General features: G+C 36.6%; 2 protein-coding genes across 8 annotated transcripts; both read right to left on the minus strand.

The window, feature by feature from the left end:
- Positions 1-4116: 4116 nt before the first annotated feature.
- On the minus strand, positions 4117-9414 carry LOC132068656 (glucan endo-1,3-beta-glucosidase 8-like). 3 transcript variants are annotated; one of them, XM_059462315.1, is made up of 5 exons: positions 9341-9414; positions 8417-8491; positions 8242-8296; positions 5981-6304; positions 4117-5364 (listed from the first exon to the last, which is right to left on the minus strand). In XM_059462315.1, exons 4-5 carry the CDS (start codon positions 6265-6267, stop codon positions 4245-4247), a joined length of 1407 nt encoding a protein of 468 aa, XP_059318298.1. In that variant the 5' UTR covers positions 6268-6304; positions 8242-8296; positions 8417-8491; positions 9341-9414; the 3' UTR covers positions 4117-4244. The 3 variants fall into 3 exon arrangements, with proteins under 3 accessions (XP_059318298.1, XP_059318296.1, XP_059318299.1); XM_059462313.1 differs by lacking the exons at positions 8242-8296; positions 8417-8491; positions 9341-9414 and having other exon boundaries at positions 5981-8235; XM_059462316.1 differs by lacking the exons at positions 5981-6304; positions 8242-8296; positions 8417-8491; positions 9341-9414 and adding an exon at positions 5823-5957.
- Positions 9415-9585: 171 nt separating this feature from the next.
- Positions 9586-24402, minus strand: LOC132068657 (tRNA (guanine(37)-N1)-methyltransferase 2). Of its 5 annotated transcripts, none has more exons than XM_059462317.1 (10): positions 23894-24394; positions 20388-20437; positions 20181-20278; positions 18699-18803; positions 13325-13387; positions 13060-13133; positions 12054-12558; positions 11861-11977; positions 10742-10857; positions 9586-9628 (listed from the first exon to the last, which is right to left on the minus strand). In XM_059462317.1, exons 1-9 carry the CDS (start codon positions 23948-23950, stop codon positions 10829-10831), a joined length of 1098 nt encoding a protein of 365 aa, XP_059318300.1. In that variant the 5' UTR covers positions 23951-24394; the 3' UTR covers positions 9586-9628; positions 10742-10828. The 5 variants fall into 5 exon arrangements, with proteins under 5 accessions (XP_059318300.1, XP_059318303.1, XP_059318302.1 ...); XM_059462320.1 differs by lacking the exon at positions 9586-9628 and having other exon boundaries at positions 12054-12119; positions 12208-12558; positions 23894-24402; XM_059462319.1 differs by lacking the exon at positions 9586-9628 and having other exon boundaries at positions 10748-10885; positions 12054-12119; positions 12208-12558; positions 23894-24401.

Genomic DNA, 24402 nt, shown 5'->3' on the forward strand with positions numbered 1-24402 from the left:
AACCATCCGTGTACGCTATATATATATATATATATACAAAGAAAACTATACTATATACTATGCCACAAAATAATGGAAGCCGACGGGGCTACATTAAGTATCTAATACGTACAACTGTCTACAGACCTCTAAGGAACTAGAAAGCTGTAGAAAGGATGGGACAGGGCCTCATCATACCCATAATCATGCATCTCAAAATTTCATACCAAAATGTACCGCACCGCATCAAGTGAGTGCGCCCGACTCTGAATCGAGCGAGGTCCTACCGAGCCGACCGTCGTTCTGTTCACCTATACCGCGGTACGAACGCAACCCCCCGAACAATAAAAGTCAAGACGGATAATGTACCGAGTATGTAAGGCATAAGAGTAACATACACATAGGAAACATGAAGAAAATCTGAAACTCATAAGCTAGACTGACTGACTGAATGCATCTATATGCCTAGTTATCTGAACATATTTGTATATCTCTGCTTACTGAAAATGCCTCTGAGGACGTATGATATGCATAGGTCATAGTGCCGAGGAACGTACGGCCCGATCCATATCCCATATAATAGTGTCGAGGAATGTACCGCCCGATCCATATATCATATAATAATACCGAGGAACGTACAGCCCGATCCATATATCATCATCACTGTGTACCAGCTGATCAGGTGGTGCTGCGTATATAACGCCTCTCGCTTTCCCCATACCCCACATATCTGTAATAAATGCGTCTATAGCGCCTCCTGATCACGGGTCAATGGGCATATATATAAATGAATGCAATGCATAAGTATAAACTAACATTATCATCATACAAAATCTCAGGACCCATGAACAGAGGAACAATCATCATCAAGGGGTATAGGATCATCAAGAACTGAGATACTCCTAATACTTCTAAGAGTAGAGTAATATGGAGACTCGATTACTCGTTGTTCGCTCATATCATAGGATCATGCCAAAATGAAAGAAAGAGAAAGCCTTAACATACCTCGAAGCGTATCTATTCGTCCAACTTCTACCTCTTGAACCCGTAAGTCTACAATCAAGATAACATAGGTCATAATTAGACCCTCTATAGCACTTACTAGCCAATTCAAGTGAAAAAGGAACTTAACGAATCTCGGACAACATTTCCTTCATAGTTCAATAACCCCTCAATCTCCAATTCAACCCAAACATTAATAACAACACTAGCAACAACAATATCAATTCCTACATATCAAAATATGATCAATTCTACTCCAAGTTTTCTCCCAAAATTGCCCCTAGTCTCATCTTAACCCTTGCTTAACTCACAACTTTTATAACTATATCTCCTTTACTTAAAACCACTAAAATTCTCGATAATCAACTCAATAACGAAGACAAGAATTATTTACATACCTTGAAGGGACTAGAATCCCAAGAATCAAACTTCAACTCAATTCCAAGGCTTAACAACTTTGATGAAACCCTAAGAACAACCTTTCTCTTCACTAGCTCGGGTTTTCAAGGCTCTGATCTTACTAAATCTTCACTAAATGTATGGAAAATATTAAAAGGAATATTTGAGGGCTTTTCTTTCGTCTGAAAAGATGAAATTAATGAATAAATTCATGGGATCATATATTTATAATTGGAACTAGAAAGTTCCAGCGATGCGGTTCGACGAGCGGGTCGACGACCCGTCGACGGTCCGTCGATCTGCGCCTGCAGATTCAGGGGTTGCCGATACATGTTGACGGTGAACATCGACGGCTCGTCGACATGTCGATGGCCCGTCGAAGGTGACTGGTTCTGCAGACTTTTTCGAATCAGTTCAGTTCGCGTCGATTCGATTTATTTAACTTCTAATCCTGTAAATTACTGGGGATACATGCTTGTACTTCGATATACAGGGTACAACACTTAACATCTCAAAACTCGGGTACGGATCTCCATTCCAAGGGCATACCCAACTAGGAAACTATAAGTTCTCTTACGACGGAAACGAGAGGTGTAACACTAACCCAACCAACAAATCATGATTTAGAAGCCTAGAAGAATAACTCATTAAACCCACTTTTAATCTTCAATCACTTTGTGAACTATCAAGATAAAAAAATTCTAAGATGATGAGGGATAATGAAATAGCAAAGGGATTAGAAGGACTTACCACCAAAAAATCTTCTCCAAGAATACCCTAGATTTGCTCCCAATAGCTCAGATTTCGGAATATTAATAAATGATAGACTAAGGGCTTTTAATACACAATTAATGAAATAACCAGGACTGATACCCTTTCGGCGGCAGTAGGATTGTTGCACATGTGTCCACCGATGGCTACTTCGTACCGCGTGACGGTCGGCCCTCAAACGTATTATCATCGTGGCGTCATACCACCGCTATGGCGGTACCACTGAGGCAGTAAGGGTACCGCCATGGCGGACACCAGCCCCAGATTTTCCCAAAATAATCAGCTCAACATATACAACAACCCACAATAACAACAAAAGTCCTTAAATACTCTTTTCACTGCCCATACAAAGAATATACACCAAATAGCCCAAATTATACTAATATACAATAACAATAGACACTTCCTTTCTTCCCAATCAAGGAGTATAATCTCATTAACACACCAACAACATTAAATACTATCCATATGCATGGAAATTAGCTCAACAATACAACCACAACATGCTCTAACAGTCCATGAACTCAACAACTACAACACAACACTTTATGACTTTCCTCCATAACTATTTTCACTTTTTAAAACTTGCTAAACCTTCAAATAAACTCAACATAAGAGATAAGTTGAAGAACATACCTTGTATTTGAAGAATTTCAACTCACACAAATTGTTTCAAGACCAAGCTCTCCACAACTCCAAGTAGAGCCAAGAAAAATCACTTTCTAGGAATTAGTTAAGGGTTTAGTGTTTTATCCTCTTTTGAAAAGGTTTAAGAAGATTAGAGATGATTAGAAGTGATTGGGAGAGCTCAGGGGGTCTAGTAGGATCTGTTTTTGGTGAAAAACGATGACCCAAGGTCATGGAAATCAATTTATAGGCCAAGTCCACCGACTTAAACTTTCTGGAATTTTCGGGCAAGGTACTGGCAAAAAGTGCGGCCATACTTCAAAGCATGTCCCGTACTTTCATCCCGTACTTCAGAATTGTGATTTTTCAGTTGCATTAGAAAGAAGACTCGCTGAACTTAAATTTACATAGTTTATGGATTCCATAACTCCTCATATTCTAGGAGATATACCTCTCTCAAGTTGGACCAAAAATCCTGTCAAGTTTTTCCAAATTTTCGACAAACTTAATTTCTTCGATTCGCTTGATACCAAAACCTTTATACCTTTGTTTAGCACTTATTAGAAGTCCTCTTTAACCTTATAAGGGTTCCATGACCTCTCCGGCTTACGTTAGTTTACTTACAATGCAAACGACACGAAAATTTTCGAGGTGTAACACTCACAGTAGTAGTGGAGTTTGAGAAAAATCCTACAGAGGTGTAGGTCGTGATTTTTTCACCCTTTGTAAGCCGGGTGATTTCCACGTAAAAATCACTGTGTCCTTACTTTCTTGTTCTTTATTATTCGGCAAACACTAGCTTGGAATAGGTAGAGGAACTTGCCTATGGGCGAAGATGGTATCACTTAGGATAGATATTTGGTCCTGCAAAATATCATTTATTTAACTAATTTTTCCTTTATAATATATTCTTTTATTTATATAATTTTGTAAACATCCTTTTTTTCAAGGAAAAATCATAGTGTATAGTGACCAAGAAATTATTCAAACTAAGCTACTAAATTGTGATCAAGAGGTCTTTGAGCAGATGCAAGGCAGAGTTGGCATAACAATGCGAAGGACGGAAGAAAAAAGAAATACTGCTGGTTATTTTAGCTATTTTCATTCTTCGTAGTAAATCTGTATTATGACTTTTGGCGTTAATCTGTAATCTAGTTGCTTTGCCAGTCTCTTATGTGATTTACTAGAAACAAGATACTACAATTGTATTGAGTCTCCCTTTCCCTTTCCCAATTCTGAATCGACAATCCCTTGTTGCTAATCTAATGCTCTTCATATGCAGTGTGAGAAATGCCTAACGCCAAGAATTAGGATTCGTGTTCCCTGCAAAATGAAGCCTTTGCATCATTCAGGTGTTTATAATATGAATGCTGGGCAGATGACCTGCATTCTAATACTTGCTGTGGTAGGAAAGAAAAGAAAAAAAAAAAAAGGAAGCAAATCATGAGAGAGCATTGGCTTTTTCTCTAAGAAACAAGCAGCAAAACTACTAGAAATCCTTGGAGAATAGCCAGTATAATATACACTAAATTCTTGTGCAACAGCATTACTCTAGGACGGTCATCAATCATCACTGGAAAGTGGCACTTGTCATCAGATGGATCCTTATGAGTTACCATAGCCAAGCCTTGGAAATCACAGTCCAAACTGTTCTGGCTTTTGAATTGGTAATACATATTAAAAGCATAGGAAGCATTCCCTTGTGCACTCAGATGATTACAGGAAGAACCATACCCCAAAGCAGTGCAATCAGAAAGACTGCAAGCATAATCAATACTCTTTCCCAAGTCATTTTGTGCATGCCGCGGCTTTAGCATACACCACCTTTTATGCATATAACTCACACCTTCTACCGCAGCTAGGCTTTTATGCTTCTTCAGGCCAGATAAATCTAGCTCATACTTTGGCTTCCCATCAAACTCAAATATTCCCCAATGCCTCTCAAAACTACCAGGAGCAATGCTTTTAGTATTCTCATCAATCAGACTGAACAAGTAAACATCTATTTTGCCCTTCCTTGCAGGGGTTCCTTCTCCACTTAGAGCATGTTGAATCAATCCTTGGTTAAATCTCTTGGCATTTTCAGTATTTGCATTTTTATTGCCATCTGTTGGCCACCCGACTTCTCCAACTATGATTTTCATGTCAGGAAAGCCAGCTTTCTTCAAAGACCAAGCAAGAGTATCGAAATTGGCATCAAACACGTTAGTATAAAGATAATTGCCATCATTTATAGGCTTGTTTGATGCATTAAAGAAGGCATACTCTAATGGGAAATAATTGTTTTCATAGAGACTGAGGAAAGGATAGATGTTAACCACAAAGGGTGCATCATTTGAGTGCAGATATTGGACAATTTGAATGGCTAAATCGCGTATTTCTGGCCTGAAATCCCCAGCTGAGGGGACGGGGTTCGAGTAGGGGGAGTAGTAGATGTCAGCATTTAAGGGGACGATTGCTTTCACCTTTGGGCCTAGTCCAGCATGGTTGATAGCTTCTTGAACATTTCTCAGAGCTGGCAAAGTGCAATGCAGATATGTGCCGTTGTATGTTTGAAGAAACGGTTCATTTCCTACTGCCACATACCTGCATTATTGGATTGCTGTTAATACTCTTGATTTGGAATTTAAAATTATTGAGAACAAGTTACTCACACTCAATGACACTTACTTTTTGTATGGAGAACATGCAAAAGACACCTCTCAATCTATATTAACCCAAGATTTCTGGATGATCATTAGACTATTTCTTTACCCAGCAACTAGAGATGTAAGAAAGAATTGCATAAAACCACTTGATATTTTGAAAACCCAAATAAATTTTTCTAGACAACAACTGATAACATAGAGGAGAGGGTTGGCTTAGTGGTAAACTGCCTCCACCGCTAACTCGAGGATTTGAGTCATGCTGAAGTTCAGTAAAAGGCCACTGTTAAACAGGGATGCTCTCTCTTTGTGTGTATGTGAGAGGGGGTTCTCTAAAGAAAGTAAAAAATTGACGGAAAACAGGTTGGTTGCAAGTGTCAAATTTATATCTCAATTAACCTGATTTTGACTCCACGAAGTGTAAGCATAAGTCTGCACTACCAGGAAGGGTATCTATTCATGATTTCAGTTAAGTTGATTTACTTCTATATCATAGCTATACTTGTGTCTATGATGAGGTGTTTGTATGCGCTACCAAGATGTTTATCTCAATTAACCTGATTTTGACTCCACGAGTGTAAGCATAAGTAGAGACATTGGCATCAATCCAAGAAGCCGCCAGGCCAGGGTCAGTGCTCATATCTTGCAACATGTAGTTAGGAATTGCAAGCATCACTTCAATATCACTACCTATCAAAGCACTCAATATCTTGTCATCTGCTTCAAACAGTTTTACTTTCTCAAAGCCATTTTCTTTAAGCATCTTCACCACACTCTCTGGTGGCAACTGGTGAGATGCCATAGTACCCCAGTTCACTCCCACGCTCAAACATCTCCTCGCCATTGTTATAAATGCTACGATTCCCAGAATCAAGAAAAGCCTACAACATGCACCACTCATCATTTTCTTTTTTTTCCAATTCAAGAATCTTCAAAAGGGTCTTCAATGGTATAAAAAATAAATTGTAGAGAATTTTCTTCTGAGAAATATATGCATACACAAGTTGAGGATAAATATCTCTTGCTCTAAACGAAGAAACCTCGAGAAGGATGGTCAAAAGAGAAGACAGAAGCAAGATGAAGATAAAGAAATCAATAAGAGAATGAAAAGATGCCTTTGTTAATTCAGTTAAGCAACGAGGGAGAATCCATTTCTAAATTAGCAGCCAGGAAAAAGCCATTTTGTCATTTCCAAAAGTTATCACATTGAAAACTATATTACTAAACCTTTTTCTTTAATATAGAATTTATTTTATTTTTTTCTTTTTAGGAGGGGCAGCTTGGACAACGGAGGGAAACACTACTAAAAAATCTCTATTTTCCACTAATTTCCCATTGAAAAACATTTAGTGGCTATTTCCCCTTGAATGTCGATGGGAAAAACTTAAATACTAGTGTTTTCACACGGACAAAGTATGAAGTTTCCCAGTGTTTCAGTGAGAATCTGTTTCCCACCATGCGTTTTCTAGTAAACTGCTTCGGCGGGAATGAGATGGGAAAAACATCTTTTTGTAATAGTGAAAGGGGTGAATTTGATGAGAATCCAAACTTTATATCGATGAAGATATATCATTCAAAACTCAGTTTGTTTAGTCTTTGCTTATCTACTTTGTTTAGTTTTATGTTGCTCCTTCTTTTACTAACTTTTTCTTCTTCCTTTCGACTCTTCGTGGGATCCACATAAATATTTACTTATTGAAACCTAATAAAAGATTCAAGATGACAACTAGACGAGGAAACTAAAAATAATTTATTATTTCCTTAATCAATCAAAATGCTCGGTTGGCAAGTGCGCGTAAGAATTTGCAATATTAGGGCCCTTTTAGTTATTGGAATTTAGCATGCTTAAGTCATAAGAAAGTATTAGCAGAAAGAACTACTAGTATCTTTCATGTAATAGGCTAAACCAAAGATATAAAAGTCAACTTTATTAGTCTCTTTAAAAAACAATAATTATGCAATATGCGTTAAGTCACTTAAATTGTCTTCTGTAATCTCTCAGTATATCAGTTTCTTTCCCTTTCTTTTTCTTTTCCCGCACCAACCTTTTATTTTATTTCTCTTTAACATAAAATGATGACTTAAAATCACAGGACAGATGTCTTAGCTGGTGGGGCAAAATTAAATAAATTAAAAGAAAAGATCCGACCCCAGAAAAGTTGAAGAGTTTGTCACTTTTTTGATTAGTAGAGACGGGGTATTGAGTCTTATCTGTAAGGATATTGAAAAGAAACCTCGACAGTGCCCCACTTTCCAACCAAAATCTACGTGTTTTAAGGCTCATGCAATCTTTCTTATTGTTGTTTACACTTCCTTTTTCATCAAAGTTACAAGCTTTTTGTAGCTTTTGATTTTCACAAAAAGTTGGCTCGAAAGTCTGGTGCAATTCCTATTCAAGCAGATATACATCAAGCAAAAGATATAATTCCTCCGTCAACATCCACAAGTATCATCAAGGAGTAGGAGCACAGTGGATGAAATTGAACTATTGTTTGTCCATAAGCGATAACTAACATGGACAAAGCAAGTTTAAGAGCCGTGGCTGAGGTTGTTGACTTCCCTTTGCACATATATACCTATAAGATCAACTCAAGCTCCCATGCCAACGTCAAAAATTGTGGGAGTGGGGGCCTGAGTTCACGCATACCCATTGCAAGAAATATAAAAGATAGATTTCATAGGATATCACTTTAAAAAGTATTTCTTACTCCTTAAGTAGAGTATGCATCGACTCAACCAACACAGACGAAAAGTTAAAGGTCAAGCATTTTACAAATAAATGTTGTGACAGCATTTCCAGATTTGCATCATTGTTTACCCTTATTATCAATGCATGTTTCTTCCGGTAATCTGAAGCTTAAACAAAACATAGCCTGCATAAGATAGGAAAAAGAACCACTCAGGGGCATAAATGAACAATAATATACCCGTAAAGTGAACAAAATGAATGCTGCTGCACCAAAAAAGTTGAGAGTCCTCTATTGAACTTGTACCTTATTTGGAGCAACATCCCTAACCCTATAAAATACAGGGTTTTGAATTCTGGCTCCCAGGGCAGACTCTGCCACCTGCAAGTCAACAAATTGAGAAGGCAAAACATGAGAACGTAGACTAGCTGAAATATATGAAAGATGGGAATAAGTTCATTGTAAAGGTAGATTTCATAGCACTAGTAGGACCAAATGGCGTGGTAAAAGTAATAACTGAGAGCATTAATAACCAACTTACCTGTGACATACTATGTCCAGATATGGAATACTATGCAAGCTACATCATGCTTCATAGATTAGCCAATCTAGTTATTCAAGGACATGGGTTCTGGGGGCATGTCAATGGGTTACCTGTGACATACTATGTCCAAACTGAAATAGCAAAGTTCTGGGGGCATGCCAATGGGTTAGTAACTTACAGGTGCACTTAATTTTACATCATGCTTCATAGAATACTATGCAAGCTACATCATGCTTCATAGATTAACCCATTGACATGCCCCCAGAACTTTGCTATTTCAGTTTAGCTACTAAAATTGCAAATCACTTCATGTCATGCACTTGTTATCGATGACATTATCTGAGTAAGTTTCAAATAATCCTGTGAGCAGCAAATGAAAAATGTAAAAGAATGGCTTTCATCCGCCCCAAAGTTGATAAAGTTTTGCTTAATGATGATGAGTAGTCATTTGTCTTCATTTATTTTCCACATGAAAATTAGGATAAAGAGAAAGACATTTCTGTCAATAAAGCCAATAATGAGCAAAAGGAGAGAGACATTTCTGTCGATAAATCCCATAATGAGCAAAAGGTTATTAAGTTCACTTATGATGAACAATCTAGAGCGCCTTATCCAGTAAAAGCTTAAATTAATTAAACGAAAATCAAATGTTCATTGTTAAACCAAACAACGTGTTCAGACCACACCTAATTGATATGCTCATTTCAGCTTTTTGAGACAATAAATAGCAGAGAACCACATCACCAATTCTGAATTTCAGATGCTGCTTTCAAGCATGAGAAATAACTGGAATACGAGCAAGTCTTAACTGTCAAACTGAAAAGGAAAGTCAAAGTAGAACAAATTAACTGTTGGACTAGGTATTACCGAAATTATGTAGTCTTCTGTTTCATTTGCCCGCATGAAGCAATAGCAGTGGATCCAGGGTAGAGATCCCTTCCAGTATCTCCTCCTAACAAGGCCTCTAAAGGCATCTAGGGAACGAAAAAAAACTATTAATTGCCTTCGAGTTATAATACATTAGCAATATCAGCGTCTGACAACAGGACAAGATGTTTTTTACTTAACAGCTTTGAAAGAATTGCAGGCCCCCAGAAAACACAAGGTACTTTTCGAGAAAATACATCCGTAAAACACAGCTATAACCTGCTATAAGGCTTAAGAGTAACATCAGTTCCATTTTTTTTAATCACAGTAAATAGAGCATGCTAAGTACAACAAATGGATTTGATCGACACAGTTTATTGCATCACAAACTAGATTACCTTCATAACTTGGTAAATGCATCACAGCATGAAGTGATGACCAGTGAATTGTATGGTTTGAAATACTGTTACTTTACCCTTTCTTTTCAGAGATCAAGATTGGTTCTGACATTTGGGCACCAATCCTATTGACCCATCTCCACAAAGTAAACATTCTTTTAGGACTTTGGCCTAAAGTTGGTGTTGTTAGAAACCATGGGCAAGCTTCTCACATTGCTCTCTTATGGCAGTTTGTAAATTGGTTGGATTCTAATACTAAGACACAAGGTCAGAATATTACCACTGATGGTTAAAACCCTGTCAGAATTGTATTGGATTCTTACACTATGATTTACACACAGTATTAGAAAGAGACGTTCAACAAACTTGGATAAAGACAACTGACAAGCAGATAACTGGTGACCTCAGTTAAAAGATATCAGTGTTATCAAAAGCGAAAAGCGCAAAAAAGCTCTAAGGTCAGCTGGGGCTTTAAGCGCAAAGCGCAAATAAAGCGCGGGCTTTAATGAAAAAAGGCGCAATGGTGCAAAAATACAGCTATATGTATGTTTAGTCCAAGACAAATAATAATAAGCATGAATAACAATTATACGGACAAAGAAACTGTAAAAACATTCCGATAAAGTGAAATATCAATTATCTAATATCACCTCTTCAAGAGAGACTCATTAGCAAGGAAAAGTATGTCTTAGAGCCTTGATGATGACACTGAAGCGCAGAAAAAGCGAGGCGAAGCGCTCAACATGATTTGAGCCTCGCTTCAGGGCTTAAGCGCGCTTAGATATGCATGTTGACAGGAAGATATGGTCATAGTAGATTTACCAAGAAACTCCAGAGCAGAAGCTGGTAGGTTCATGATCACATGGTCCACATGCTCCGAGGGCTTTGTGTTCAATGACTCTGAACCCTTCACTCTCTTATTTGGACCTCTTTTTTTCCTACCAGCAACACAAACACCATCATTGACTGCAGATCTGCCTTCTTCCTCTAATCCACCAAACGAACAAATTCAGTTATTCGTATTCAAAGCGTCCCAAAAGCATGGTATTCACAGAAACATCGGATTCAGCATTTAACGTAAATAAACAGAAAACTATCTCTAAATTATATACATCACCAATTACTAGGGGTGTCGATTCTAGCCCAAAACGTGATGGCCCGCCCAAAATTTTATCGGTTGGGCACAAGATAATTAGCAATGGGCTGATTTTCGGCTGATTTTTAGCCCATCCATCAGAACCCTTTTTTGAATTGATCGTCATTTCAGCCCAATATTGGGCCGAAATATGGCCCAATTTCAACTGTTGAAAACCCCTAAATTATTGTCATTTCAGACTTCCCTTCCACACTTTATTCATCTTCCTCTCTCTCTCTCTCTCCCATTCCACTTTATTCATCTTCCTCCTGGTGAGATTTCAACATACCCAGGTTCGTATTTTTTTTTTTTTTTTTTTTTTTTTTTAAGAGAAACAAAGAAATGTCAACATGCATATTTATATGATAAATCATGAGTGTATTTGAGACATAAAGATGACAAAAAGCATATCACTTTCACTTCTGATTTTCTCTTGGGTTCTCTTTTTCTTTTTCTTTTTTCCAATGTTATTTTTTTTTTTGGAAATCATTAGTGGGTTGCTGCTATTTTTTTGTGGGTGCTGGAAAATCATTGTCAAAGTTGGTTCTTGGGGAAGTGAATTGCATTAGTTCTTGATTTATGTGTCTCTGGAATATGTTATTATAGCAGTAAACTTGGAATATGTTGTCTTTTTTTGGTTATTATAGCAGTATACTTACTCAGTTTATGAGAAGCTTTCGTTTGGTTATATGAGTTTATTGATGAAGAGAGTTTAATTTTCAAAAAAAAGGATTTGAAGCTCATTAATTTGGGACCAATTACAACTAAGCACATTAGAGCATATATCATTTCTTTACCAGCCCCACCTTGAGAACTCTCCGCACGTCTTTTCACAGAAGTCACACTCATATCTTCCATCACAGATGAGTCCCCGAGTCCTGCAATGTTGCATGACGTTCTGTCAGGTACTTCTTTGACCTCATCTGCAAGGGTGGTTCAGATTAATGGATGAAATGCTTTGTGTGTAAGATACAGTATAGAACTGAATAGTTCACATACAGTCTTCAGATAGTTTCTCCCTATGTGCTTGGCCACTGAATTTCTCAGAGCAATCAATCTCAACTTCTGCATTGATTCCATTGCAGGGTACAGCAATGAGTTGAGAAATAAATTTCCTTGCATCCATATTGTATGGGAAAATTAGATGATCAACCTTGTTGATTTCAGCATTAATTTTGAGATAACGAATGCTATCTGGGTTCAAATCATTTGCATACACCGCACATCCATTCTGTGCTGCGGGAATAGCAAAAGGACCAATGCCAGCAAACATATCAAATACGGTCTCCCCTGACTGGAACTTTGAGACCAGCCTTAAATGCTCATGTTCCAATCTAGAATTCCAATACACCAAGCTATAATCAAGCTTGAATGTTGCTCCGAATTGCTTCACTTCTGTGACCATATCATCTTCCCCAGCCAGTATCTCAAATTTTGGCACACGAAACTCATTGGTAATGGCTCCAACTTTATTTACGACTGTCTGGATCCTGGGGTAGTTTTTCTGAAAGGATCAGGAATGAATAAGTTATTCAAATAAGAAGACTGGTGACTTGGGAAAGGCAAAAACAGGGCAGAATCCTCTCACTAAAAGCAAGTGAAATAATGATAGAAATATCATCACATGGATGCTTGGACATAAAGTGAAGGAGATGGAAGGAGGCATTCTGGCCCTAATGCAAGTAAGGTTAAAAAAAAAAAAAAAAAAAAAAAATATCAAGTGTCTGGCATCAAAGATAATGATAAGGAAAAGCAATTTCATTCAGAAAGAAAGGCCCATACTTTAGGAAAAGAAAAAGGAAATATCTCATTCTCATGAATTAATTCAAAAATATTAAATGTGATGCTAAACAACTTACAAATGAAAACATTTACATCCCTTTATAGCAGAGATTCATTTATAAGATCAATTTTGAAAGAAAACCAACTGTACTTTGACTCTTCTTTTCATGGAAATAGCTAAATGGAAAATGCACTGATTGAGGCCATAAATTCGAAAACATACATCATAAATAACTTTGGCAATCACATCCTTGTAAGGAAGAAGCTCATCAGTTATATTCAAATGAGCAATGTGACCTGCACAAATACCAAGTCAATTAATTAGGGAACTCGATTGGAACGTCAAAGTGTTGAAAATTCTGACTTTGAATTAAAGAAGCATAGAAATTGAGTTGAGGAAAAGAGACGCACAACACAAGGTTAACTAGAACCTATTCAGAGAGTATTGAAAACATAAAGACAGAAAAATTTTGGATTAAAATACTTAACTATTGTCTCAAATGATGATGGTACTTCAAGGCCAGGGGGCAGAATCTTCTTTAATATATGGTCTGCAATGAAGTTCCAGTTATAAAGTCGCAATTGGTGGAAACAAGCCAACTAGTAATATCAATCTCAAGTATTGGATTGAAAAACACTAAAATACACACATAGCATAAAGCCATAAATATGAACTCAAAGAACACTGCTTTTAATAATAATACACGGATGAAGTGTTACACATTATATAGGAAGTAATTTGGAGCTAAATGGATGAGCTTGAGTAATGACTCACGGTCCCACAGCAGTTTTAGCAGTTCGCACACAGTTGGGTTTGAGCTTGAGCAATGACTCATGGCACCATAATAGTTTTAGCAGTTCGTACATCATGTCTACTTTCATTTCTGTTTTCATGATTTCAGTTCAGTTGCTTTACTTTGGTAAAGCCCGCTTTCTTCACCCCGCAAATGAGAGAGGAAGTCAGAGGAAAAAACACGTTCTCTCTTTGCAAGATCCGAAAGTGGAGAACACATAGCATTCTATGGGTACATAGGATCAAACGTAAAGCAGCGCTAGGCACGGGTATCAACGTCTAAGCTCATAGTAAACATATGATGAGCCCAAACAAGAAATCCAAGAACACCTATACTGATCATGGCATAAACCATACCTATATACCCGAAAACCAGTTATATATCATATCTATACTTGTATTTCTATGATGAGGTGTTTGTACGCACTACCTGAAATTTCTAAAGGCTTGCCCTAGGGGTTGGCTGGGAGAGCAAGTCGACGATCTATCTTGGTCCTTTAAATTCACAGTTACTGCATGTGTGCAGGTCCAGTAGGCAGAAACTCAGCTGTTGAAGAGTGATTTCAGCCAGTTGCCAGCTCTATCCAGTTGAGGCAAGTCACCACCAGTCAGTGTAGGCAGCTTCAGCTTCTATCCTTTATTTGTAGTCTACATCAGACCCTCTTGGGGTGCGGCCCTTTGACGGACCCTGCTAATGTTGGATGCTTTGTGAGATAGTGGTAGTTGAGTAAAATAAAGAGGATGCCAATGGTTTGGGAAGTTGCTAATGAGACCAAATATTCTGTCAAGAGCTGTAGTACTCTTATCCAGAAACAATCTGATCATTATTTACTGAATTGGCCATGGATAATGCTATGAAAACCCAAAGCAGCTATCAAAGTGGCTTGTTTTGGATGGGTTGTTATAGAGAATCTTGTTTAACTCAAGATAATCTACAGCGAAGAGGTTTTTTCTTAAGCAACAGGTGTTATCTATGTGAAGAAGGTCTGGAGTTAGTAAACCATCTTTTTATTCACTGGAAAGTTGCTAAACAGTGCTGGGAGCTCTTCCTGAATCTTTGTGGTGTCACGTGGGCTATGCCTCATATGATGAAAGATGAAGAAGATCAAGAAATACAAGAAACACAAGATTGAAAATTCAAGAGAAAGAAAGTCCAAGAAGCTCAAGTTTGAAGATTATTTTCTTACAAGAATGGGAATTCTTGTTTCTTGAGTCCTTTTCTAAATAGGTTTCTTGTTTCTTCATTTATATTATAGTAGGATTTAATTTCCTATCATTAGTAGGATCTTTATCCTAGTTCTAGTAGGATTCTAGTGTTCTTTATTCTTTTTCTTGTGGAATAGGGATTTTACTTTCCTTGTTTTTAGCTATTTCCTTTCCAGAGTAGAATAGGGATTTGTAATCATAAAAGAAGAGACCCTAGGCTAATATAAAGGGTTCTCATGACTTGCAAATAAAGGATCCACGTTTTTAGCATAAACCCTAATTTGCAATAGAGCTATTTTCTCTATTTCTTGTTCTTTATCCTTGTTTTTGGTTCCAAACAAGGTGGTGATAGTCTTTACCTTGATTTCAACGTGTGGTGCTTCTTTATCACGTTAATTGATTTCAAGTGGTGACTTAGGGACTCTTTAGGTTCTTGATCATTCAAGAACGCGTTTCTTGATTTACAATTCGTTCTAGTTCATACCCACAGCCTTAACTTTCTTTTCATCGTTCCGATCTCAATATTTACTTGTTTTAAACGAGTATGCAATTATTTTTATAGTTCAGATCATAATCTTTCACCTCATTTTTGAATCACTTAAATCCGAGACTTATAGCTTGAGATACGTCCGTTTCTTGAATTCTGCCCATCAAATCGCTTCAAGATCAAGATCCTAGTCAATTGATTCTTTGTTAACTCGAAGAATCACATCAATTTGGTATCAGAGCATAGTTGAGGAATATTATGGATTATATGCAAGAAAGAAGAGGACGTTGCGTTCAAGAAGATGAAAAGAAAAAGGAATCTATTTTCCACACTAGATGTACCTCACATGTCAAGGTATGTTCGGTGATCATTGATAATGAGAGTCATGTTAATGTTGTTTCTGAAGAGATGGTTTCTAAACTTGGCTTGTCAACCAAACCTCATCCATATCCTTACAACATCGAATTTGAGAATGTTGATGGCTTAGAGGTAACTCGTCAATGCCTAGTTTCTTTTTCTATTGGCAAAATATATAAAGATCTTGTTTGGTGTGATGTAACAAAGATGGATGCTTGCCACTTATTACTTGGAAGACCATGGGTGTATGATAGGTGTGCTAAATATCATGAATATGTAATACCTATTCATTTACAAAGGATGGGCGAAAAATCAATTTGGTTCCCTTGAGTCCAAAAGATGATGCTAAAAACTCCAAGTATGTTGATGAATCCTTAGTGACCAAATTACAAATTATTGGTCCCATAACTATGGAACATCAAACGGAGGAGAAGAATGTATTGGATCCACAAGTGGAGGATTTACCTCCAAAGTTTGATGAGGATCCATTGGAGCATCCAACTATTTGTGAGATTGAGTTTCCACAAAGGGATTTCAAAAAGAATACAGATTTTGTTTCTTACTCCACACCAACTAAAGCAGCGTATTGCATAGGACCAATAGTCTATGAAGATTTGGAAGAGAGAGAATAAGTTGCTGAAAAAGGAGTCTATGAATGAGAGTTTAATTTATGATCTAGTTCGAGCAAGAATTATTCCTCAAAAGGTTGAATCTTTGCAAGAAATTGTAAATTTAATATCTCTCAATTTCATTGAGGTAAATGGCTATAATCATGTCAAATATGAGAGTAGCAAAATCATCGAGGAGTTCTTAAGAAGACATGAATTGATATCCAACCTGGATCCAAAGGTACATGAATTTGATTTATTTAAAGGTTTTCATGGCACTAACTCAGATTTTGCATGCAAACACCACATCGACACGGGAGTGTTCAAGATTCATGAAGATCAAAAGGCAATAAGTTTTGATCATGGTTTAAACATTGAAGATTAGTTTAAGATGATATGTATGAGAAATCATGGTATAAAGCTACTATTAAGAAAGTGGGATTTAGTTCGGCCATATGTAAAGCTTTCTTTTAACATGATGAAGCTCTATGACAAGCTACTAAAATGCAACTTAAAGCCTGGTGAGTATGGGTTGTTCCAAAAAAAAAAAAAATTTTTGATCTTTCACCATTTATGGAGCCTTTAAACTCGAGGACGGGTCTTTCTCAACAAGGGGAGAATGATGAAAAATGAAGAAGATAAAGAAATACAAGAAAACCAAGAAACACAAGATTGAAAATTCAAGAGAAAGAAAGTCCAAGAAGCTCAAGTTTGAAGATTATTTTCATACAAGAATGGGAATTCTTGTTTCTTGAGTCCTTTTCTAAATAGGTTTCTTGTTTCTTCATTTATATCATAGTAGGATTTAATTTCCTATCATTAGTAGGATCTTTATCCTAGTTCTATTAGGATTCTAGTGTTCTTTATTCTTTTCCTTGTAGAATAGGGATTTTACTATCCTTGTTTTTAGCTATTTCCTTTCTATTGTAGAATAGGGATTTGTAATCATAAAAGAAGAGACCCTAGGCCTATATAAAGGGTTCTCATGACTTGTAAATAAAGGATCCACGTTTTTAGCATAAACCCTAATTTGCAATAGAGCTATTTTCTCTATTTCTCGCTCTTTATCCTTGTTTTTGGTTCCAAGCAAGGTGGTGATAGTCTTTACCTTGATTTCAACGTGTGGTGCTTCCTTATCGCTTCCTTATCACGTTAATTGATTTCAAGAACGCGTTTCTTGATTTACAATTCGTTCTAGTTCATACCCACAACCTTAACTTTCTTTTCATCGTTCCGATCTCAATATTTACTTGTTTTAAACGAGTATGCAGTTATTTTTATAGTTCAGGTCATAATCTTTCACCTCATTTTTGAATCACTTAAATCCGAGACTTATAGCTTGAGATACGTCCGTTTCTTGAATTCTGCCCGTCAAATCGCTTCAAGATCAAGATCCTGGTCGATTGATTCTTTGTTAACTCGAACAATCACATTAATATATCAAGAACCTAATGGATAGCTGGCAAGGACAAAAGTGTAAAGTTCCAGACGCAGCTTTGGAGGACTATAACTTTGTGCGTTTTCTTAGAGAGAAAGAAATAGTGTTTGTTTTGAGAATAAAGAGTCACATTTCTGGAATTAAGAACTTAAGTCTGCATAATCTGTCTTTCCAGTGTAATAAGAAAGTACAGATCAGTATCTGGAATTTTTGGATCTACTAGGAAGTATGCAATAGGGAGCTCTTTGTAGGTGTTGTTTGCTTTTTGTTGTACTCTGGTCTACCTTCTTGGTACATTTTGATTAATAATACTTTACCTTATCAAAAAAGAACTATAGATTTAACTAACTCGGAATAAAGTATTCGCCAACACAATCTTAAAGTGGAGGGAGTTAACAGGCTGAAGTTCCACCACAGTGAAAACTCAATTTGACTGATAGCTCTACTGCCAGATCGGACTGCAACTAAATTTGCAATAAGGGTATAGTTGCAATTAAGGGTATAGTCCTTTCCTTTCTCGGTACAACATATGTTACTGGTTTTGGATTGCTAATCACAGAATCCACAATTTTTAGTGTCATTCTAGTTTCTACTTTTCACAGGACACACAATTTCCAGTGCCTTTCTACTATTTCCTTTCATTTCAGGTGAGCAGCATTTGTAATAGTAACTGAAAATGCAAGATGTTACCAACTAAGCTTTGAAATCATTCCTGTTTTGCTAACATTGTTGATAATGTGTATCCACTATGATTTGGTGCAAATGAATATCACCACAGAAAAGTTCACATGATTTCAAAAAAGTATACAGAATGAGTAAGAGAGAAAAGCAGAGACATCCAATGGGAACTAGCCTCTGAGCTATTCAAGTAAAAAGGATTGCAGTATTGCAAGAGAAAGACGTACAATATCAGGAACTGCAAAGACATAACAGGACTTATCTATCAACTTATTATGGAGGAATCATTGCTGACCTGCACTCCAATAAGAATAGCCAAGTGTCAATGAATAGGGAGCAACTTCAAACTGACACAGGCCTTTCAGTTCAGCAAGCTTTTGAGCAGGAATATCAGACAAATCTGTCGCATAATTGGCCAAAAAGATAGGCAAGTTAGCAAAAAGTCATAGGTGAAAGTAGTTAGAACGTACCAGCATCAAAATAGATTTGCTTCTCAGACATCCAAAGTTAGTAACAGTGGCTCCCAGGGTACAACACTTGAATGAGAGCATAATGAGAGACAACACAGGAAATAAACAGAAGCCAAACATTACAGGAATGGATGACGAGTCTTCATAGTGAATTAGTAAATGAGTAACAAAGTTACTTAAGAACAATGTGTGAAATAAAATTTCCTACAACGAATAATTGGTTTAGAACAATGTGACACAAACAATATCCACACACAACCTTGTTTTAGTTTGGAAAGGAGGGAAGCCTATTGCAAGCAGAGAGTTGCATGCTGAAGTATTACACCATTTATCTGAATTCCTACAGTCAGAGCCCATGACATATCTTGGATTGTCTGAACAGGAAGTCAGGAACTAAAGCAAAGTATCTGTTCCTTAATGCAAGATAATAGCAACAGTGACCTTTAAAAATGGAAGATAAAATTAAAAACTGCTAAACATAAAATTGTTACTTATCAAAAAAAAAAAAAAAAAAAAGAACTGCTGAACATCATAAATATATAAAAGAAGACATCAATCCCTATACCAAGAACTTTGTGCTTTCTGATTGTTTTCATCCATGAAACCGGAAAAGAACAAGATAGGCAAAGAAAGGTAAGATTCAAAAGAACACATCTGATAAAGAATGGGAATAGTCAGACATGAGTTTCCCGTCTGGTTTTTCTAAATGAAGGAATGGCATGAACTGTAATCCCACATTATCTTGTCCAAGCTGGCAATGAATGTGATAAATTTTAAGCATGATGTTGGCCAACAGCAATCTGGTCAGCCAATGATGCCAAATTTTTTTGAAATGGAAAAAGAAAAGGCATCTTATTGTCTGATCAGATGACAAATTTTCAGGAGATTCTGATTGTTTGTTTTATGTTAGTAAATTATTTCGTTGTTTCTCTTCTTTTTTTTTTTTTTTTTAATCGATAGGCGTAGAAGAGCACCATTTTCGTGTCCCCGTAGCAGATCTTGTTTTCCAGATCACGAGTTATGGTTGCCACAAATGAGAATGCATTTTTTGATTGGAGAAATAACGAAGTCTTCCATGTAGCAGATCTTGTTTTCCAGATCACGAGTTATGGTTGCCACAAATGAGAATGCTCATGCTCGGGTTTTGATTGGAGAAATAACAAGAAGCTGCTTCCATGCATGAAAGAGGTTAAATCTCTCAAATCTTAATGGAAAAGAAATCTCAATTTATAGCAGATATATGCGGGATATTTTCCTAGACCATCTGTCACAAGTATCATAAAAACAAGATGTTTAACTTCATTTACCTGGGGTTTTTACTTTTTCTGAGCAAATCATGTAACGGGTGTTTTCATTTGTTGGATCCTCAGTGATAGGCTTTATGCGTGGCCTGTCAAATAAATGCCTACAAGAAATGATCTTTCGTCACCAACAGCGCCAAAAAAAAAAAAAAAAAAAAAAAAGTTTAAACGTTAAATGAGACAGGTATATGAGACCCTCAACAAAGGAGATACCACCACAATATTTGAAGCTTAGTATTTACTTGTTCCAGAAGGTGTGTGCTCTAAATCAAAAAATATAACAATAAAAAGAGGTGTCAGGAAAAATCTGACCTTCAAACAAAATCTAATATTGAGTTTCAGATGTGTCTTTGCGTGGTATTTTCATAAGACATTGTACTGTAAATTAAAGGAAAATTCAACAACAAGTGAGGAAACAGAGAAAAGCAACAGGCAGTTAAAGAACATATTTAAGAGCCTGTTTGGATGGGCTTAAAAAAAGCAGCTTATAAGCTGCTTTAGATAAGCTAAGTCAAACAGATCCAATTAATTTTTTGGGCTTATTTTAAGCACAAAATGGCTTTAAGCTGGTCAGCCAAACACTCAAAAAAGCTGAAAACAGCTTATAGGCAACTTATAAGCCAATCCAAACGGGCTCTAAGTCACTTATGGAAAGCTAGTTAGTTCCAAAGATGAGTGCACAATCAAGGATTTCAATTCATTAAATTGGAGATATCGAGAACATTAAGTGCTCAAACTATGTTTTACTTAGAAGAATCAAGTGTGGAAGGAAATATTGATTTTTTTAAAAAGCAGGTATATACAGGCATGCCTCTAAGTTGAATTTCTCGTTAATTTGACAGCAAATGTAAAAGAGGAATGTTATCGAACACATACACAATTATCAAGGATCACTGTTCATGTAAAAGATCATACATACACTTTATTTTATCAAGATCGGAATATTGTAACTAAAGTGTCAGCGCCCTAAAAATTCCTTTTCCTATTTTGACAAGAAAAACACTATTTATAGGATAATTTTGTCAAGCAAAACCATTCAACTCCTGGCAAGTAGTGTAAAATAGCATAATTTTATTTACAGCTGAATAATACACATGATCAAAAGCCTGTATAGTCGAGCCACCTTGAAACATGGTTAGTTTTTACAGCTGTAAAGCTATTTTTTGAAGGATTCCTACATCCTGTATAGTTAGGATACCAAATGGTCTATGTATTACCTCATCTCTCTTTGTATTGATTGCTATCCTCCAAAGAAAGAATAGGGTAGTTTGTATTCTGGTGCTGCTAATCCTTTCAAATTAGTTTTATAAGCTTGTTTATGGAAGATGAATAAAATGCTCAAGTTAATTACTCCTTCCGTTTCAATTTGTTTGTCTTACTTTCCTTTTTAGTATGTTTCAAAAAGAATAATTTTTTTCCTTTTCTGACAACTCTTTAATTCCAACTAAAAGACATTTTGATTCTTCTTTACTTTCTTAAACTCCATGCCAAGTGAAAACCAAAACAAACAATTTGAAACGGAGGGAGTATTTCTAAAAACTAGAGGCATCATACATCTAATATTTGATTCCAATATCTGTTGCGAACTGGAATTTGAGCTAAATCTACCACTAAAACTAAGCTAAGCTAAGCTAAACTAGAGAGAGCTAAAAGATGATTTCCATTGATAAAACCTAAAATGGTTACACCAATAGAATATATACTAAAGAACCCTAGCTAGCTAATGGGTCTAAAAGAAACAATAAAAATAAGAATTGGGGTAAATTGCATAATTAAAGAATTACTCTTAAGGGTCTGATTGTAATTAATGAAACTTGTGTCCTCCTTCCGAAGATCAAGCTTCCAACAGCTATGTACTACACCAATTGCACTCGGTACAACCAGCCCATGCCTTAGTTCATCTCCCATAATATAGCTCCCAATTTCAGATTGCAAAATTACTCTCTCCTTCAAAACACCCTTGTCCTCAAGGGTGGTAAAACCACAGGGATCAAATGGAATTTCCGAGAAGTCACTCATCAGAAGAATTCTTCCTAACACTAGAAGAACAATAGCAACAGTAGACTGTGACCATCCTTCAGAAACCCATTGCTTCATGTGTTGCTCAACAAAGCCATATTGGCTAAAATATGTACTGTTACGCTCTTTAATTGCAAACAAGTTTGCACCTGCCATGTCCAGTACACCACTTCCCTTTGATAATGTATTAGCATCAAATGGAGAATAAGCGTCCTCAATCTTCATATTAATAGTTGCATCGACATTGTTCCTGGATTCATCACTAGTCCTCTCACAAAGTTTGATCTCCAACAACTTCTGAAGGAACTCCATTCTTGAGTTAATGTATTTGGGATCTTTTGTAGTTGACTGAATGATAAACTGCCTCGCATGAACACCAGAATCACCCCTCTGAATTTACTGGAGGAGAGCAGAACTTTCAGCGATTGAATTTAGGTCCTTTGCAGCAAAGAAGTAATTTACACCTCTTACGAGATTAACCAATCTGTTTGTCAGATACTGAGATGCAACTAGAGGCTTGGATACTGGCTGCACACCCATGAAGAACACATTCTCACTACGCTGTATCAAGGACTCTAGTTTAGCTTGTTCAGCATTTCCTGCCATATATTGCCCCAGAAGGTACCCTGCCTGCAACAGTGGATAGAACTTAAGAGAATCATCAGTTTTAAGAAGTGAAAAAACTTGCACTTCATCATTCCAAAGCCAGATGCCCTGTAGCAATATTGAGCAGTGATACATGTCTTGCTGGTGTGAGTGATGGAACTTGAAATTCTTGTATGGCTTCACTCTTGAGAGGACAACATCGTCTAAGGGATCTACTAATGATACTTCATTTCCACCTAATTCCTCTTTTGGAGCATCATCATGAGTGTAAGTACAGCAGAACAAGTAGATATCCAATGTGCAACCTATTTGCTTCTGAGGTAGGATAATCTTGTTAGCCAAATGGAAAGAATAACACACATTTATCTTGCACTTTCCAGTTTCCCCGTCTGAAGTAACAACAATAAAGACCTTTCCTTTGTCATACACAAAACTGGCATCAACCAATTTAAAGTATAAATATTCCGTAACATCAGTATAAATTAGCACCAGCAAAAGACCAACACCACTCATGACTTTCTTTATTGCATCATTAAGTTTGACAATCAGTTGATCCTCAATCACCTTTAACAAATTTAAGGCCGCATCTGTTTGCGAACTGGAATTTGAGCTAAATCTACCACTAAAACTAAGCTAAGCTAAGCTAAACTAGATAGAGCTAAAAGATGATTTTAATTGATAAAACCTAAAATGGTTACACCAATAGAATATATACTAAAGAACCCTAGCTAGCTAACGGGTCTAAAAGAAACAATAAAAATAAGAATTGGGGTAAACTGCATAATTAAAGAACTACTCTTAAAGGTCTGATTGTAATTAATGAAACTTGTGTCCTCCTTCCAAAGATCAAGCTTCCAACAGCTATGTACTACACCAATTGCATTCGGTACGACCAACCCATGCCTTAGTCCATCTCTCATAATATAGCTCCCAATTTCAGATTGCAACAATATCTATTACTGGTTGTGCTATATAATAAGGCAAATGGGGACCATCTCTGACTAATCCAGACAAGTAATTATTATTTTATTTTATTTTTATTTTGCATTAAGAGAAGCAGAATGAATGTAGTTATAGATGTAAGGAGTAGCTACCCGTTGAGTATTCTCATGGCAGACTTGCAATGTTGTCGTGGAATTCGAAGTGCCCATAATTTCAGGTGCATATCAAACTTGCTTTCGTCCAATTCCACCATTTTCAGAATTCTACAACTCTCACTCTATTTCTTAAACAAAACAAAAAAAAAAAAAAAAACACAATGAGTATTGAGGGAGTTGAAGTTCGAAACTTCAATTTCAAATTCCACGTGGGGGGTTTAGGGTTTTCTAACATATACTATACTTAGCAGCTAAGTTCGGATGGCAGAGACCAGAGAGAAGCAATGATATGGAGAGTTTGTTTCCGGGCTTGGATGGCTTACTCTTTCAATCTTGAGGAAAGAAAGAAGATACAGTGAAAGAGACGACCTAAGAGGCTAGAATTTTGCGCTGTAAAAATTTTGCTCTGTAAAAGAAGTTTGGTGAAGAAGACGATACAGCTGGAGGCGTCGTGTAGGTGTAGGCTTGTAGCAGCTAAATTAGGGCTCTTAAAGTCTTAATTATAT

The sequence above is a fragment of the Lycium ferocissimum genome, chromosome 8 (genome assembly GCF_029784015.1).
Source record: "Lycium ferocissimum isolate CSIRO_LF1 chromosome 8, AGI_CSIRO_Lferr_CH_V1, whole genome shotgun sequence".
Taxonomy (NCBI): Eukaryota; Viridiplantae; Streptophyta; class Magnoliopsida; order Solanales; family Solanaceae; genus Lycium; species Lycium ferocissimum.